Source organism: Tachyglossus aculeatus, chromosome 6 (assembly GCF_015852505.1).
Source record: "Tachyglossus aculeatus isolate mTacAcu1 chromosome 6, mTacAcu1.pri, whole genome shotgun sequence".
Lineage (NCBI taxonomy): Eukaryota > Metazoa > Chordata > Mammalia > Monotremata > Tachyglossidae > Tachyglossus > Tachyglossus aculeatus.
Window position 1 is genome coordinate 29,784,112 of NC_052071.1, and position 18,276 is coordinate 29,802,387.

The window sequence follows — 18,276 nt, forward strand, 5'->3', positions numbered from 1 at the left end:
ACATCTCCAAGAAGCCTTCCCTGACTAAGCCCTCATTTCATTTTCTTCAGCTTCCTTTTGCATTGCCTTGATGTATCCCTTTATTCATCTCCCCTCCCAGCCCCACTGCACATATGTACAAATCTGCAGTTTATTTATATTAATGTCTGTCTCCCTCTCTAGACTGTAAACTTGTTGTGGGCAGGGAATGTTTTATTATGTTGTACTCTCCCAAGTGCTTAGTACAGTTCTGTGCACACAGTAAGCAATCAATAAATGTGACTGACTGACTGTAAGACCCCCAAACTTCCCATCACAGCTCCTTTTGGAGGTTGGTGAGGGAATTGAAGAAAAGTGAAGGAGAAATTACATTTCCCAGTACACAAAGGGGCTGAAATACATCATTTCACAATTCTAAGGGACAGTTTTGAGTGGAGCCAGGCTTCCAGAGTTTTCTTGTAGAGCTGGATAGGAAGCTCTGCCTCTTGTGCTGTCTGCCTCTTGAGACTATTAGGGGAAGATGGTTCTTAGAATTCTGCTGTCAACCTTGGCCCAAGGACACTTGATAATTTCTCTCTTGGCGTGTAATCAGCCAATCTTTGCTGGAAGGGAGACCAAAGGAGTAGTGGTTTGTGACATTACTGGGTGAGGTTTCCATCTGAGTCTTCTTTTACTTTCCTTTTCAAGATAAAATATTAGTTGGTGACCATTTTCTCCAAGGCCCATGAAGAGCTCCCATTTGGTTCTTTGATAGACTCCTTAGCCCCCTGATTTCTTGTGAATGTCCTCTTTGGGGGAAGGTCCTGCTTCCTTTTCATTCAGGTGGTTTTAGCAAGAAGGAGTTGGTCAACTGATTTGACAATTTTGTTTTGGCAGTTATTAATGAAAATAAATTGAATTCCCTGGTACCAAGATTAATAGCTAAATGAGAAATATGGTACGTAAAAGATTCTTAATTGTCAACACTTCTCTATTTCCAGAATGAGACCTTATTCATACGACATCAGATTTTGTTTTTGAAAGTAATCGTTGTTTATTCCGTCTATTCCAAAGCACCTCGGTCTCCCCTTATTTCCTAACCTTGTGATTTTGTGTAGGTTTTAGAAGTTCCTGCTCTGCTCTTTGTGATCATCGTCCTTAGGGGAACTGCCATTTTTTCTTAGTCTTGTTGGCACTTTGGACCAAGACTCTCTTCCCAGCTTTCGGACAAATTGGGCAGCAGCCTACCTGATGTGATTAAGCAATGTCTTAAGGGTGAATTGTCTTTAGGAGGATGCAGGACATCTAGTGTTCTACTTGGAGGCAAGTCCCTCTGTGATCTCTGCAGTTGGGGAGTGGCCGCAAGGACAAGTCTTATACTAAATGTAGCATTGGGGAAAAGGTGGTGGAGGTATCAAACCTTTCTTTCCCTCACTAATCCCTTGGTCTACAGACAGCTGGTATCTAAACCTACCCTAAGCACAGGACTTGGTTCTCTTCACACATAAAGCTTCCCCACGGCTTTTCTAAGGAAGAATGGATATTGCATTTCAGCTTCACAACTTTCAAAGTTGGGGCTTTCTTGGAAACATTTTACCCTTTAGATGTATTCTAATATAGTGGCATTAGTTGCTTAAGTAAGGTCCAACTGTTATTTTATGGTCCCTAGAGAAGTGAAAATTATATGGTGGACTGTCTGAAAAGGCATTATATTTAACTTTAAAGTAAAACACACCTATAAACTCTTCCTTTGCAGATGAATGCAGTTGGCATTACAGAAAATATTAAAGGCGATCATCGCAAGTTTGAAATTCGGTACAGTGGACGGGAAGAAGTGTATGTTGTACAGGTTAGTACTTAAAATATATTTGTTTAAAATTTCATTTAGTAGCTATTTAAATGATTGTCACCTACTTTTTGTTTGTAAACTTTAGTGGGTGTTTAGATAGATGAAATGCTGGCTAATCAGGTAATCTGTTAAATTTCTAGAATTAGAGATTTCTTAAGTAGATTCAGGAGAACAGACTGTGCCACCTCCGGCTTCAATCATAATTGTGCATGATTTGGATCCTCGAGCAACCAGAGAGCTTCTCAGCCACTTGCTCCTTGAATCATTTATCCCCTCTTTTAAGGGAGGCTCTAAAGAGAGACTCTGTCCCTAGCCCCCCTCTCCTATAACCATAATGGGTCCCTGGTGGAACACCATCTGCTGGAGAACCTTTTTTTTAAGCGCTTATTATATGCTAAGCGTTATATTAAGCGCTGGAGTAAATACAGGTTAATCAGGTTGGATGGTGTCCATAGCTCATTTAGGGCTCCTAGTCTTAATCCCCATTTTCCAGATAAGGTAACTGAGATACAGATAAGTGAAGTGACTTGCTCAGGCAAGAAGTGGAGCTGGGATAAGGACCCAGGTTTTTCTGACTCCCAAGCCCATGCCTTCTTCACTAGGCCATGCTGCTTTTCAAACCCTCAAAATCCCAATTATTTGTCATTCCAATAATTTGGCAAAGCTCTTTTTAGCTAAAAATAAAAAAAACAAATTTGCAATAAAAAATACCTAAAAACTACAGTGCTTAATTGTGATGTCTTAGAATTTTTTTAAAAAATGTTCTCAGTTAAATTTGGTAGTTAATTGTTCACAGTCAGAACTTTTGCTCTGTGGGAACTTTGAAAATAAAGAGAGCATGATGAATCCATTACACAATCTCTTTAACCCAACATTTTCTCTCTATCCAAACTGCTTCTGTTATGCTGATGGTGTTTAAGTGCTTACCATATGCTGAGCACTGTGCTAATTGCTAGGGTAGTTAAGAGATAATTGGGTTGAACACAATCCCTGTCCCACATAGGGCTCACAGCTTTAATCCCCATTTTACGGTTAAGGTAATTGAGGGACAGAGATGTGAAGTGACAGAGCTGGGAATAGAACCCAGGTCCTCTGACTCATAGGCCCATGCTCTTTCCTCTAGGCTATACTGCTTCCACATACACTCATGATTTCCCATCTTGAGTACTGCATCAGTCTCCTCCCGGATCTCTCTCAATTGAATCTCTCTCCTTTCCAGTCTGAGCTTGACTCTGTTGCCCAGATCATCTTTTGGAAAATCTGTTTATACCATAATTTCCCACTCCTCAAAAACCGCCATTGATTGCCTCTCCAGCTTTGCATCTAACAGAAACTCCTTATCATTGACTTTGAGCCATTGTCAGCTCTCCCCCTCCCATCTAGCCCACAGATCTCTTATAACAACCCAACTTTCACACTTTGCTCCTCTAACGCTTGTCTATTCTGTGCTTCAGTCTCTTCTATCCTGCCACAGACCCCTTGCCCATGTTCTCCTTTTGGCCTTGAACTCTGTCCCACTTCATATCTTAGTCTACCACTTTCTCCCCACCTTTAAAAACATCCTAAAATCACATCTCCTACAAGAAGCCTTCCCAGACTAAGCCCTGTATTTCTCCTATTCTTCCCTCTGTGTTGACTTTACAACTGCTGATAAACCCCTTAAGAATTTAGATACTCACCCCAGCCCCACAATATTTCTGTCAGTTTTCTTATGCTCTATTATTTCCCATGTTCCCAATCTATTTTACTATCTGCTTCCCCTGTAGACTGTTCCCTCCTTGTGGGGCAGGGATCACACCAACTCTGTTGTGTGATACTTTTCCGAGCGCTTACCATTGATTGATTATGAGGACCCAGAGTGTATATCTAGAGAGTATATTTTGTTAGTTATTTTCAAGTGATATTTGATTTGTTATAAGACAGGATTTTAAAGCAAAAACTGAGCTCACTTAATTTTCATCTTTCAGGCCCAGACAGTAGAGATGAAGATGGCATGGCTAAATGAAATAAGAAAAGTTTTATTTAAGCAGCAGGAACTTATAAAAGGTAAAAAAAACCCCATAACTTAAAATATCACTATTCTCTAGAGATCCCAAAATAATAGGAAAAAAATCTTAGGAGCTTTTTGTTAATGAGGAAGTATGGTGGTTCAGTGATCTTATTCACCCATTTCATTCACAGTCGAGAAGCAACAGTGTCAGTTAACAGACCAGGTCCAGCTTTCCCCTCAGCTGATTGATAGGTAAGTTCTACTTCCAGCCATGACTATTTTATTTAGGTGCTATTTGGGGCATTTCCTCATATTAACAAATCTATATGTTAAAAGTACTGGAAATAACCCGCTCTTTAAGAAGCATTACCTTTATGTCCTTTTTTAATCACAGTTGTAGCAGGGATGGTCAATAAGGCTACAAAATTTGTTCAGTAAAATTCATCCAGTGCCAGCCCTTGGTATAGCCCCCAGCATTAGGAGGTTACACCACTCTGTTCAGGAACCAGGAATGCCAGGGAATGGCTTTCTTCAAGAATATTTGGGTACCTTCTTGGAAGAGAGAAACGAGCTAAAAACTCTTAGCTTCTGAGCCCAAAGTTTTCCGAAGAAATCATTTTTCAAATTTATGTTTTCACATCATTTGAATCTACAACTTCCTCCAGTAATTTATGAAAACACAGATTCTGTTGGAATATAAATGATCTTTCAGAGGTTGTCTAAACTAGCAGGTGTTAACATTCTTCTCTGTAAGTGCTTAGTGCAGTGCTCTTCACACAGTAAGCGTTCAATTAGTACAGTTGATTGTACTGAAACTATGTCAAAAACACAGCGCTCCTTTTGAGCACACAAAGCTCAACCTTTTTACATAAGCAGTATGAATAAAGCTTTCTAGATGTGATCTTTGATTTAGTAACAACTCATAGAAAACCAACAAGATCTTCATTTACCCAAATCTTAACAAATTAATTCGTTTGATTACCTGAAGAGATAGAAATCTTAAATAGTGCTTTTGATTCTTACTGTAGAGTAGCAGTTATTTCCTTCAATATTGAGAGGCCTGATAAATTATTTCTTGTAGCCTATCATATATTTCCCTATTTACAAGTGCATCTCAAAAGCTGTTCAAAATGAATTCCTTCATATTCATTCAATCGTATTCGTTGAGCACTTACTGTGTACAGAGCACTGTACTAAGTGCTTGGGAGAGTACAGTACAACAATAAACAGACACATTCCCTTCACATAATAAGCTTACAGCCTAGGAAGCTAGGGGGTGACAAATATGAATATAAATAAATTAATTACAGATATGTACATAGTGGGCTGGGATGGGGGAAGAACAAAAGGAGTCAGTCAGGACGATGCAGAAGGGAGTAAGAGAAGAGGAAAGCGGGGCTTAGGGAAGGCCTCTTGGAGAAGATGTGCCTTCAATAAGGCTTTGATGGAGGGGAGAGTAATTGTCTGTTGGCTTTGAGGAGGGTGGGCGTTCCAGGCCTGAGGCAGGATGTGGGTGAGATATTGGTGATAAAATAGATGAAATCGAGGCACATTGAGATGGTTAGCATTAGAGGAACGAAGTGTATGGGCTGGGCTGTAGTAGGAGAGTTAGTGAGGTGAGGTAGGAGGGGGCAAGGTGATTGAGTGCTTTAAAGCCAGTGGTGCAGAGTTTTTGTTTGATGCGGAGGTGGATGGCCACCACTGGAGTTTTTGAGGAGTGGGAAAACATGTCCTGAACACTTTTGTAGAAAAATGATCCGGGCAGCAGAGTGAAGTATCGACTGGAGTGGGGAGAGAGAGGAAGCTGGGACGTCAGCAAGGAAGCTGATGTAGTAATCCACGCGGGATAGGATGAGTGAGTGTATTGACATAGTAGCAATTTGGATGGAGAGGAAAGGGCGATTTTAGCGATGTGAAAGTGGGACCAACAGGATTTAGTGATGGGTTGAATGAGATATCATATGATATCAATATGTCCAAATATTGATTGAATTGCCTTTCAGTTAACATGGCTAAAAGAAAGCTTGTATCATTAAAGTATTGTTGAGTTTCCTGCAGGATTGTGCAAAATTATATTACTATTATAAATAAGCATAAACTATTGATTTTAAATTTGTTGCAGGAAACAGCAGAGGGTATCCGTTAGTTCAGAAGAAAATGAGTCTGATCGCACAAGCCCTATAATGTTGGACAGTGTGCTCCTTTCACCGCAGCATAAACCAGACAAAAGTATGTATGCATCACAATTTTAATTCCCAACTAGTATTCATTTGCAAAGTGCACTTAGATTTCAAGGTGTTCATCTAGAGAATTTGTCCACCAATATAAAAGTCATGCCTATAAATAGAACAGTAGTCATCAATAGCATTGTTACATATAGAGTTTATTGGATTCAATTTAATAAAGTCTTGTAGAGGGGCAAATATTCCAGCCAACCAATGTTGGCTTCACTCTTTCTCCTTGCCTCCAAATTCTCAATTTTGCCTTCTTCTCTGCACCCCGCCCCCCAGACTCTAAGCTCCCTTGAGACTGTAAGCCATTGTGGGCAGGAAATGTCTGCTTATTGTTGTATTGTACTCTCCCAAGTGCTTAGTACAGTACTGTGCTCTGCACACAGTAAGCACTCAATAAATACGATTGAATGAATGAGTCTCAACCTAAACACACACATACACGTACATACACATTCTGTCTCTCCCTCCCCACCTCAGTAGTTCTCCCCATCTCTCCATCCCTCCCTCCAGGGATTATAATGCAATCAGGCAAACGTTCTTTACCATTGTAAATTGTTATAGGCCCTTTTATACAGTCAGCAAGGATGTTGGAGAATGCCATTTTCCAGCCCTATGCGGTTTACAGTGCTTGTATCATATTTTTTTCTTTAGGGGAAATCAGCATCACAAGAAGCACTTTCATTTTTCTTCCAGGTTGGCCAGGGATGTCACAGTCTGTGGAGCTCTGTGAAGGTCTAGAAGACTGGGCGACCAGTAGTTACTTATCCACTTGTTCAGACACAGAAGAAGAAGATGGCAGCCAACTGGTTAGTGATGAAATTTAAAAAAGGCTGAGGCGGTTTTCCCCGGGCAACAGGCACAGCTTTTATGGGGTGACTTAGCAGCATAATTAAAGTTCCTGAGAGTTTGCCATAAAAAAACATAGCATTTATAAGACGTTTCTTTGTCTGATCTCCCAAACTGTCATAGGCCTGGGGTTCCAGTAGACCTTAATGGGAAATCTGTGTGCAAGAGAGCTTCAATAAGTGAATTGGGCAAATTCACTGGAATCAATTAGTTTTACCTAATGGCGAATTTTATACTATTTTTTTAATCCAGGCAAATATTTGACCTAGGAGAGAATAGGCTTATGTATTTTAAAAAATTGATTTCATTTTGTTGCTTTCTTGCTTTCCGTAAAGCCAGAGTATGGCTACCAATATATTTTTTTAATTTTTAGCAAAGATGCAGCCGTAAGAAGGATGTAGTGGCACTCAATCCTTATTTTTGATATGTACTTTAAAAATTAGAGGATTAGCTGCCATAATTGGCTACTCGGAGGAAGGTGAGGAATGCAAAATCCCTAAACATTAGAGTATTAGTGTCATTCCTAGAAGACAATATGTCATTTTTAGTGTCATTCCTCAGTAGACTGTAGGCTCCTTGTGGGCCATTATGGTGTCTTCCATCTCTGATGTATTGTACTCTCCCAAGTGCTTAGTACAGTACAGTGCTCTGCACACAGTAAGTGCTCAATAAATATGATTGAATGAATGAGTACAGTACTTGGCACACAGAAAGCACTCAATAAATTCCATTGATTGATTGACAATCAACTGTGCCCATAGTTCCTCCAAACGTCCTGTTGCCATATTTGGTGAGAAGCCTTGGCTCAATTAAATAGTTAAAATTATCAATTAAAGTTTGTATTATAATTTCTCAAAAATTTTTTACAGTCGCCAGGCAAGTATAAAGCATTAGCAGACTGTAAGACAAGAGGATCAGAAGATCTACTGGTTAAAAATGGAGATGTAATTCAACTTCTACATGAAGATGCTGAGGGTCAATGGTAGGTTTTGGACCTGAAATTCTTTGAGTGTCTTTTCTGAAAATTTGATATGGAATCAAACTGTCAAAATATAATAGTAGTAGTAGTAATAATAATAATGGTATTTGAGAAACACTTAGAATGTGCCAAGCACTGTCCTAAGCATTGGGGTAGATACAAGACAATCAGGTCCTATATGAGAGACACAGTCTAGGTAGGTGGGGGAACAGGTATTTGTGTGGCCTAGTGGCAAGAGTACAGGCTTAGGACATAGCTTCTAATCCCAGCTCCGCCTCTTGTCTGCAATGTGTGACCTTGGGCAAGTCACTTCACTTCTCTGTAAAGTGGGGATTGAGACTGTGAGCCCCATATAGGACAGGGACTGTGTCCAACTGGATTAACTTGTATCTACCCCATTGCTTAGAACAGTACTTGGCACATAGTAAGCGCTTAACAAATATCATAATAATTATTATTATCAATCCCCATTCTGCAAATGAGGGAACTGAGGCACAAAAGTTAAATGACTTGCTCAAGGTCACACAGCAGCTATGTAGCAGAATTGGGATCTGAACCCAGGTCCTGTGGCTCACTGGCCCGTACTCTTTCCACTTGACCACACTGTTTCCTAAAAGTTATAATAACTTACCTTTTCTGACCTTTTTATGGCTCTCGTTCACAAAGGAATGACAGATTGGTTCCATTTTAATTAGCCAAACCTCATCAACAGCTAAAGGCATGTGTTTGAAACTCAGACAAGAGCAAGATACTCTGTAGTTTGACTAGTTTGAATGAATCCTTGTTTTCCATTTACCAGTCCAGCTTTTTTTGTGATACCTCTGAGCTACCTGTAGCCCATTTCATTTTCTCATTTGAATTTTTGCTTGACAACTCCACAACTCAGTGAACTTTCTATTTTGCTATTTCCATAGTATTTTCAATCAGTGTTCTATGTTAGGATTGGCAGAGAAGGAGGAAGGCCCTAATGAATGCCCTGACTTTTTCCCTTTGTTCTTCCCTCTTCCCAGCCCCACAGCCCTTAGGTACATATCTGTAATGTATTCGTTTATATTAATGTCTGTCTCTCCCCACCTCTAGACTGTGAGCTCATGTGGGCAGGGAATGTGTCTGTTTATTGTTATATTGTACTCTCCCAAGCGCTTAGTACAGTGCTCTGCACACAGTAAGTGAATGAATGAATGAATACTGAACATTATTTTGAGTGGTTCTGAAAGTTTCTTCCATATGCAATCATGTTTGCTAAAACACAGTACTGAATTTTTTAATTCTGTGGGAATTGATGAGTTAGGGAGCACTCGGTTCAAAGATACCACCTTGGTGGACATTTCTTGCTAAAAATTGATGCATTATTCTGCCCTCCAATATTAGAATGATTTACATCATGGCCTCTCATTCTTTTATGGAATTAAATACTGTAAAGTTGCAAAAACACAAAGTATAGTGTGGAACAATACAGTAAAGCTGAGGTAGAGCCTCATTCATGAAAACTACAGTTCTTATGCCAAATCAACAATGAGGTCTTGTGGAAAAAGCACAGACCTGGAAGTTAGAGCTCCTGTGTTTTAATCCTGACTCACACCTGCTGTGTGACCTTGGGCAAGTCACTTAACTTCACTGTGCCTCAGTTCTCTCATCTGCAAAATGGGGATTCAGTGCCTGTTCTCCCTCCTACTTAGACTGGGAGTCCCATGTGTGACCTGATGATCATGTATCTCGCCTACTACTTAGTTCAGTGCTTGGCACATAGTAAGCCCTTAGTAAATACCGTTATTATAATAATAATAATGATGGTATTTGTTAAGTGCTTACTATGTGCCAAGCACTGTTCAAAGCTCTGGGGTAGATAGAAGATGATCAGGTTGTTCTACTTGGGGCTCATAGTCTTAATCCCCATTTTACAGATGAAGTAACTGAGGCACAGAGAAGTTAAGTTACTTGCCCAAAGCTACCCAGCTGGCAAGTGGCAGAGCTGGGATTAGAACCCACGGCCTCTGACTCCCAAGCCAGTGTTCATTCCACTAAGCCACGCTACTACTAATAATGATAATAAATTTATGTAACCCAACTTGTGGATCATGGTATTCCAGATCAAACTTTTGTTGTTGGGGCGGGGGGGGCGGGGGGGGGGGATTCCCTGATTCTTCTATCCTATTTTATCCAAATCACATAATGAAAACATGTGCTATAGCAGTGCTGATTGTATTTTGAGAACAAAATGTGGGTGTAGTCCCATAATAGTATTGTAGATTGCATTTAGATGTCCTTGAGAATTATCCTTTAAGAACTAGCATCTTTAATTTGAACTGAAATCCTACATTAACTGTTTAGAGTTCCTCAGATTCCTAAACTATAGTAGAATTGAACATGCAAAGTGCCATCAAAACAATCACTCTCCCTAGTGATTTAGGTGCTTGCTGAATAAAATATAAATTAATTGTCAGTCATTATTTACTAATGCCCATTATATGTGTAGCTACATACGTGTATGTTCTGTGATACAGGAATATATTGTTACTGTTAAAGATATATAAAGATAGAGAAGCAGCTTGGCTCAGTGGAAAGAGCATGGGCTTTGGAGTCAGAGGTCAGGGGTTCAAATCCTGACTCCGCCAACTGTCAGCTGTGACCTTGGGCAAGTCAGTTAACTTCTCTGTGCCTCAGTTACCTCATCTGTAAAATGGGGATTAGGACTGTGAGCCCCCCGGGGGATATCCTGATCACCTTGTAACTTCCCCAGCTCTTAGAACAGTGCTTTGCACATAGTAAGTGCTTAATAAATGCCATCATTATTATTATTATATATAGGTTATTTTAGGAAATAGTTTGAATTACAGTATCAAACTACTAAAAATAACAGGGACAAGCATGCCTTAAAGTTGAAATAATAGGTTGTGTCAATGCAATATGTGAATCCTGTTTTTCAATGGATTCTACTTTATATAATACCCTAAAACATACTAAATCTGATTTATTAAATTGTTACTGCTTAATTTTTAGGTATTAGAGCATTTGAAAATTTGGTAACTTTATAAAAGTTAATATCAAAATGTGTATGTTCTTGAATACTGAATTTTTGGTTTCAATGAATTCATCTATTGTTTACAGGTTGGTGAAAAATATTAACAGAAAAAAAGAAGGTCTGATTTCTGGGAACAGTTTACAAGTTTTAATTGGTGACTGTAGGTTTCGGAATGCCAAAATTGCAGGTATAATATAATATAAGGTATACCCTTTGGTATTATTTTAATGCCTTGAGCTCTTAAAACCATACTGCACACCCGAAATGCACAGGATAAAACTTGTGGCACTTCAGTAACCTGCTGGCTTGTTTTAAGCTTTATTCACTTTATTCACCCTTTAGACTGTGACCTTTTTGTGGGCAGGGAATGTGTCTACCAACTCTATTGTATTGTACTATCCCAAGCAAATAAATGCAATTGATTAAGTTTAGAAGGTAAGGAAAGCAAATTAGGGTCTTTACAAAAATGGCTAATAAGATTGAAAGAGAATTTGTAATATAATTTTGGAGATAAATCTTTTAAGAAGAGATGCTGAAAAGTGGTAGTGGATATTTTGGAATCAGTCGTAATCCTATCAGTCATCAAACCAAAAATGATATAGCCAAAGCCTTAGCAACCTTCAAATGATATGCTTTCTTATGTGCATATAACACCACTAGAAGAACACTTTCCATGCATATGTTCATCCTTTTCGAAACCCATCCGCAGATCATTTCTGGAATACAAATCGTCTAGGCTTTCCTTTTCTTCTCCATGAAAAGACATTTTATTTTTCAGGATATCAAAATTAGAGAAAGAGAATTTTGCACATCTAACATACCTGGATAGATAGCCGGAAAAGTTTGATCAGGTCCTAATGCAGTTTGGAGGCTGGCCTGACACTCTAGGCCATCATTATCTCTGCAAAGAGTCTATGGAATTCACCAGGAAATGGAGGAGGAGGTTTGTTCTGTAATTGAAGACATGGCAAACACATTCCTTCATTCTTTAGTATCGGAATCTTTCTCAAGTCCCATTTTGATTGTCTTCATGGCCTATTCTGAAAGGTAGTGCTGGTGCTTGGGTCTTAAGTAGGACTTGTTGCTTCAACAAGCTTGCTTCTGCAACAAACAGGGGTTGTTCAACAGCTTTAGAAAGCAAGCTCATGTGGGAAGTGGAAGGGTGAGTAGAGCCGGGACTTGAGGGGAAGCAAGGAAAACAGAGAAACTACCACAGAGAATAAATCAGAAAAGAATGCATTGCATTACAGGGAGACCAATGCCTGAGTCAGGTCAGAATGAATGTGGGTGTGTTATCTATGTAGGCCAGGCCCTAGCGATCACTGGATCAATCAATTAATCAGATTTATTGAACGTCTAGTTTGTGCACAGCACTGCATTAAGCACTTGGGTAAGTACCCTGCAACAGAGTTGGTAGATACATTCCCTGCACACAATGAGCTTACAATTGAGAAGGGGAGACAGACATTAATATAAATAAATTATGGGTATGTAAGTACTGTGGGGAAGGGCTGGATCCAGGCAGTCCTGTCAGTTTTGTTTCTTACGCCCTTCTGTCTCAAGGGTTCAGCTCTGTAGTTGCAGGGATGTGATCTGGTGCCCACTCCTTATGTCAGAAAAAGCATAGCCAGTATATTTTCCAATCCAGAGGGAAAAATGGGAGATGAATACTGTTTTGTTACAGGTCAAGGAATAAAAACAAGCAGTGGGAACCCAGGGCAAATTTGTTTCCTTTTCATGATGCTGCTTTGAGTTTTTTTAGATTCATTCGATTTTATAAAATCCTCTCCTTCCTCACCTTTTTGTTTAGGCCATCTCAGAGGATTGATACTTCTCAGAATCAATGAACACATCCATTAGTTCCAAACAGCCTTTGCTTGTGAGAGGTAGTTTGTGGCAAATTTCCCTTTTATGGTGTTTCACTTGTATTGGACTCTCCCAAGCATTAGTTCAGTGCTCAGTACACATTAAGCAGTCTAATAAAATCATCGATTCATTGCCCATGAGAGTATGCCAATAAACATGCTATCTGCTAACCACCCTTCATCAGAAAAAGATGTACAGATCCAAACGATAATTTCCTTAAAAGCTGTGACTGATTTTTAGGGGTATCGTAAAATGAGAATGAATTGTGCAGTCAAATCTACTGTAGCGTTTCCACAGGATGGAAGATGACTTGAATGTAGATTTGACAAAATCAGTGTGAACAAATTGATCTGCTCTGCAGAGCTCTGGGGATTTAATGTTGAGATGTGGCCTGCCCAAAGGAAGGCAAAAACGTAAACCTTCCATCCCAGGTTTGAGACAAATCCTAAATGATGTTTCAATCAAATATTTCATCTTTCAAAAAACAGTTTTCTTACTGTGAGAGGTCGCTATGTTAGACTGGACCATCCCTTTGTTTCCTAGGTTTATAGGCCATTAAATGTAAAGCCCACTTTTTAACAGATGCTGTTGCATTACCTTGCCCTTAAGGATCTGTCTTAATTCATTCAATTCTGAAATTGGATGCATTCATTCATTCAGTCGTATTTATTGAGCACTTATTGTGTGCTGAGCACTGTGCTAAGTGCTTGGGAAGTACAAGTCGGCAACACATAGAGACGGTCCCTACCCAACGACTAGAGACATATCGTTCAAAGAGGAAAATTTTGAAATTTCTGCCTGCTCATCGAAGGAATACTGAGTTATATTGTAGTAGAATAAAGTGTAGGGAAATGACTTTTCAGGTATACCAGGTTCACATTATGCTGTAATCACTGTTGGTATTAGCATTAGGCAGAGATAGGCTTGAAAATAAATGTGTCCAAACTTCTTTCTTGGGCATCGGAGTCTGTGTAAATAGAAGGAGAAAACAGAAAATATTTTCTGCTTTAACAAATTGGAGCTGTTAGAGTCTTCTCATGCAGCTCTTAAAAACAATGTTCAGAATTATCCAGTATTGAAGATAATCATCGAAGATGTGTCGAGGTGTTTGTTTCATAAAATATAGATGGCTTTGATAACTGAAACTAGGCACTGACTTCCACACTCAAACAAACACACAAAAGACATTGACTTTTTGGAGGGACTTTTGAATCCTTATAGCTGGATTTTTCTTGTAACACAAGTCATTTCAGAAAAACATGTTCTTGGAACATGTCAATTGGAATAACTACATAGTTACCAAATTCGGTTGTATTGTACTCTCCCAAGATCTTATTAGATGATGATGGCATTTGTTAAGCGCTTACTATGTGCCAAGCACTGTTCTAAGTGCTGGGAGTGCTCTGCACACCGGGAAGCACTCAATAAATACCACTTATTGATTGATTGGGGAGTAGAAATCCTAATTTAAGATCAGAAAACATGAGATTGTGTATATTATCTTGGATTTAAAATGCATCTGTAATCATAAATAACCATTTTACATTTAGAGTGCATCTATGTTCACATGTTTACAAAATAAGTTTGAAACCACTTTGGGCCTAATTGCATTATAGGTCATAAAGCACTTTATTTCTGTCAGCATTGCCTGAAACAAACCTCCCTGACCCTTGTTGTCAATTGAAAGCATATTTTTGTGCATTTAGGGCATATCACTTAATCTGATGCATACAACAATTTGAATAATGGATTTTGCACACAATATGCTTATTAAAATCTATACTTTGGAAAAAACCCTCAAGTTATTTGGTGGATATTTTTTGTCCTTTAATTTTAGTTATCAATTAATAAATAGTACTGAACAACCACTGTGTGCAGAGCACTATACCAAGTACTTAGGAGAGTACAGTAGAGTTAGAAGACTTGATTCCTGGCCTCCAGGGAATTCACAGTCTAAACACCTCCTGGAGGGAGGGTAGTGACTTAGGGTGCTGGCTACACTATTTAAACCTACATTGTGCTTTTACTTGAGGCTGTAGAAAATACAACTACCTACAAATAATGTGAGTTATTTTTGTACTAATGGAGGCAGGAAAATTAATAACCAGTTAGCCACTTCCAGTATATTCAAATGATGGAAAACCAAGTGGCTTTAATCCAGCTAGGCTTCTTTGTGTCTCATGGAATATCTAAAAATAGATATGAGTGTTATAGTTTATGCACAAATCAGATGCTTGATAAATTGTAAAGTACTAGGCCTACTATCCTGCAGTATTTTGAAAAGCTGAAAAATTAAGCCACTTCAGGTGCATGGCAGTATAAAATGTGTGTTTAGAATTTTGCTCCTTTTAAAGTATCTCCAGTTTTAATTCTGCATACATAGTATAATGTAAAGTTTGCACTGTCACTCATGCACTTTAACAAACCTAATATCAGGTCTTTAGTGTTATCTTCAGGCACACCACGTTATTTGTCCAGGTCTATTAATCTGGTATTAATAAGAGAAGAAAAATATATTTTGCAGTTTCATCTTGCCTTTTAGAGTGTCCAGGTGTTTGTTTCATAAAATACAGATGGCTTTGCTGAATAACTGTGAAACTAGACACTGATTTTCAAAATAAAATAAACACACAGAAGACACTGACTTTTTGGAGGGACTTTTGAATCCTTACAGCTGGATTTTTCTTGTAACACAAGTCATTTCAGAAAAACATGTTCTTGGCCTTAAATGACACTTGAATATTAACCTCATTCTTCATTACTTTGTAGATGCTGCCCCGAGTAACACACGAAATCTAAATTCCCCTTGAATTAAGGGAGAAAAACAAAATTTATGTTTTGTTACTCCTTTGGAGTCACGAACTAGACCTTGCTCTAAAGGCATTTCAGAGAAATAGCACAATAGTTGGAATCACCCTGTATTTTCATGACATTCACAGACCTTCTAACTTCATCTGCACTGAGCTGGCCTGCGATTCCCAACTGTTTGTCTCAGTCATTAAAGAAGGCATTCTTCACTCCATTTCACAGGGAGAATGACAGTGGTGTATTGGTTATGCCTACAATTTTCATGGCACCCATCTCTAAACTCCATCTGAAAGCTTGAAATTGATTCTACTTACGCATCATAGGTTGAAATCTATACCTACTTTTGAAATCAAAAGTAGATTTGTGGCAGATTGTGGTAGATTTGAAACCGAACCAGTTCACCTTTTGGAAACCATAAAAAAAGAAAATGAAAGTTCACTCTTTTTTCCTAGTCCATAGATGTTTTACTATTTCAACTTTGTGAATGTAGTGCACCAAAAGGGTGTTGTTTGGGTAATGTAATGTTGCAATAATGCTTATGTACCTCTTTTTGCACTTTGACTGGCAACTCATGGTTGCCAGGTATGTCTTAGGGTTCCAGAATTTTCCAAGGCAAAAACTTGTATCTAGTAAGTGTTGAAGTTTACATTTTATGCATTGTTATTTAGGAACATGTGCCATAATTATAATTTAGATGTCCATATTTGCACTAAAGATGTTCTTATTATAAGATCATACTTTTCAACATCTTTATGATATGCCTACTTTTGAAATTTTGGAAAAGGAGTCAATTCTATCGATATTTTTCCTAATTTATTTTGTGTTTTTTGTTCTTGTTTTTCTGTATATAATACAGATGTACAGGTGATTTGACTTTGAAATACAGGGTCAGTCATATGCATGTGGAATTGAATTTCTATGGTCTGATTTGACTGATATGTTTTATATTGTGGACTGCAGAAGAAGAATGCTTTGAACCAAACTGATTTTCTGAATCAAGGAGTCTGAGTTGTATTATAGACTGTTACATTAGGTATCTGGTTTTTGGTGATAGTTTTTGTATAAGGGAGTGTTGGACATTGTAAAAACCTGCAAGTCAGGCACTTCAGTACATACTTTGATCAGTAACAACAATTATGCCTATGGCATTTTTTGAAGTCTGTTCCTTAAAAACAGATTAGTTGCATTTTATCTAGGTTACCTGGAAATTTGGGGATTTCAAAATGTCAAATAGTTGGAATTCTTGATAGATAATATTCATTTTTCAGAAATATTTCCCTATTTTAAAAATTGCATAATAAGACAATTTGCCTGTTTAAAAATACAAATTAAACCCAAGTCAGTCACTGTTAAGACCACTTTCGGGAATTCTGGCACAGATTTGGAAGGTGTGAACTTGAAAATTAATGTTCCTCCTCTTTATTCATATTACATATTCAGTCAAGTGGTTTAATCATTTTTGTTTTCAATATTACTTTTAGACCTTCAATCATTTATAAAACTAATGGGTTTGGTGGATCCAAGTGTACAGCTAGGGTCTTTTAAATGTTTTAAAACATCACACAATGAATATTTTGTTTGTATATGTTTTAAAATGCAACTGCTCTGTATAAATTTTATTAGGCTATACATGTATATGTTACGGTAAACTATGAAGGGGATTTCGCTAATCTGAAAATTCAGTGATGTTGTAAATCTACCAGTAAAAATGTGTTCATTCTGTATTTTAAAAAAATCAAGAACTGTTTAAATAAATGACATTCATGAATCTTTATTTTCGCCAATTGTTGATTACATTTTGTATAATTATTCATTTTTATTCAGCAATCCAATCCATAAAGGCAGTATGCTTTTGAATATTTTTATATTTTGCTATGATTGTAATTAATACTTATCACTCTCTGCTGTAGGAAAATGGAGAAAAAGTTCTGTATCCAATTCAGTGAGCCAGTGCACTAATTAAGGACATTTATCTGTCTCTAGAGAACTGTCTTTAAATTAAAATGTGTTTTCAAGTCCTTATTCTTGAAACAATAGAGAAGCAAATACTGGTATTTTTTTTTTACATAAAACTGATCTTTATGTTTTAAAAAAACCACTGATAAAGTAGAAAGCTACTCAAATTTTCAGATTCCAATCTTCTGCCACTCTTAGTTTGAAGTGATTTTTTGTGTATTTCAGGCAAAACCAGATATTTCCACCAAAAATCCTCTCAAAAGATATACTTCATATTTCCTCATACAGGCTAATAAGCTTTAGTGAAATTAGATATGTACGTCTCTCTTGCTTCCAGACAGACTTTCACAGCTTGCATAGTGCTTTGTACTAATAAATTCAGTTACTGTAGACCCTCTTCTCCCATCTGTGGGTGCTCTGCAAACCTGTCCTCCATAGGTGACTCATCAGATAATTTTACTCTCAATTGAGAGTGGGTTTAAAATACTTATTTAGGAGAATAAATATAAAAAATTAAGGGATTTAGGATTGGAAGAGTGTTGTAGGTATCACATTTGAATTACTCATATTTCACTTGGTAATAATAGTTCTGCCACTTAGCTGTGTGACTTGGGGCAAGTCACTTAACTTCTCTGGGCCTCCGTTACCTCATCTGTAAAATGGGGATTAAGACTGTGAGCCCCTGTGGGACAACCTTATCACCTTGTAACCAACCCAGTGCTTAGAACAGTGCTTTGCACATAGTAAGTGCTTAATAAATGCCATCAT

General features: G+C 38.0%; 1 protein-coding gene across 6 annotated transcripts in view; it reads left to right on the forward strand.

The window, feature by feature from the left end:
• Nucleotides 1–17,326, forward strand: part of MCF2 (MCF.2 cell line derived transforming sequence) — an 85,597-nt gene extending 68,271 nt beyond the window's left edge. For 4 of the 6 annotated variants that reach the window (XM_038748646.1, XM_038748644.1, XM_038748641.1 and 1 more), the window contains 8 exons: nucleotides 1,715–1,807; nucleotides 3,775–3,853; nucleotides 3,989–4,049; nucleotides 5,920–6,026; nucleotides 6,725–6,837; nucleotides 7,747–7,859; nucleotides 10,965–11,065; nucleotides 15,514–17,326. In XM_038748646.1, the coding sequence (XP_038604574.1) occupies nucleotides 1,715–1,807; nucleotides 3,775–3,853; nucleotides 3,989–4,049; nucleotides 5,920–6,026; nucleotides 6,725–6,837; nucleotides 7,747–7,859; nucleotides 10,965–11,065; nucleotides 15,514–15,554 (708 nt within the window). In that variant the 3' untranslated portion in view covers nucleotides 15,555–17,326. The remainder of the gene's footprint in view (nucleotides 1–1,714; nucleotides 1,808–3,774; nucleotides 3,854–3,988; nucleotides 4,050–5,919; nucleotides 6,027–6,724; nucleotides 6,838–7,746; nucleotides 7,860–10,964; nucleotides 11,066–15,513) is intronic. The other 2 variants (XM_038748643.1, XM_038748645.1) reach the window with 2 other exon arrangements.
• The last annotated feature ends 950 nt before the right edge of the window (nucleotides 17,327–18,276 follow it).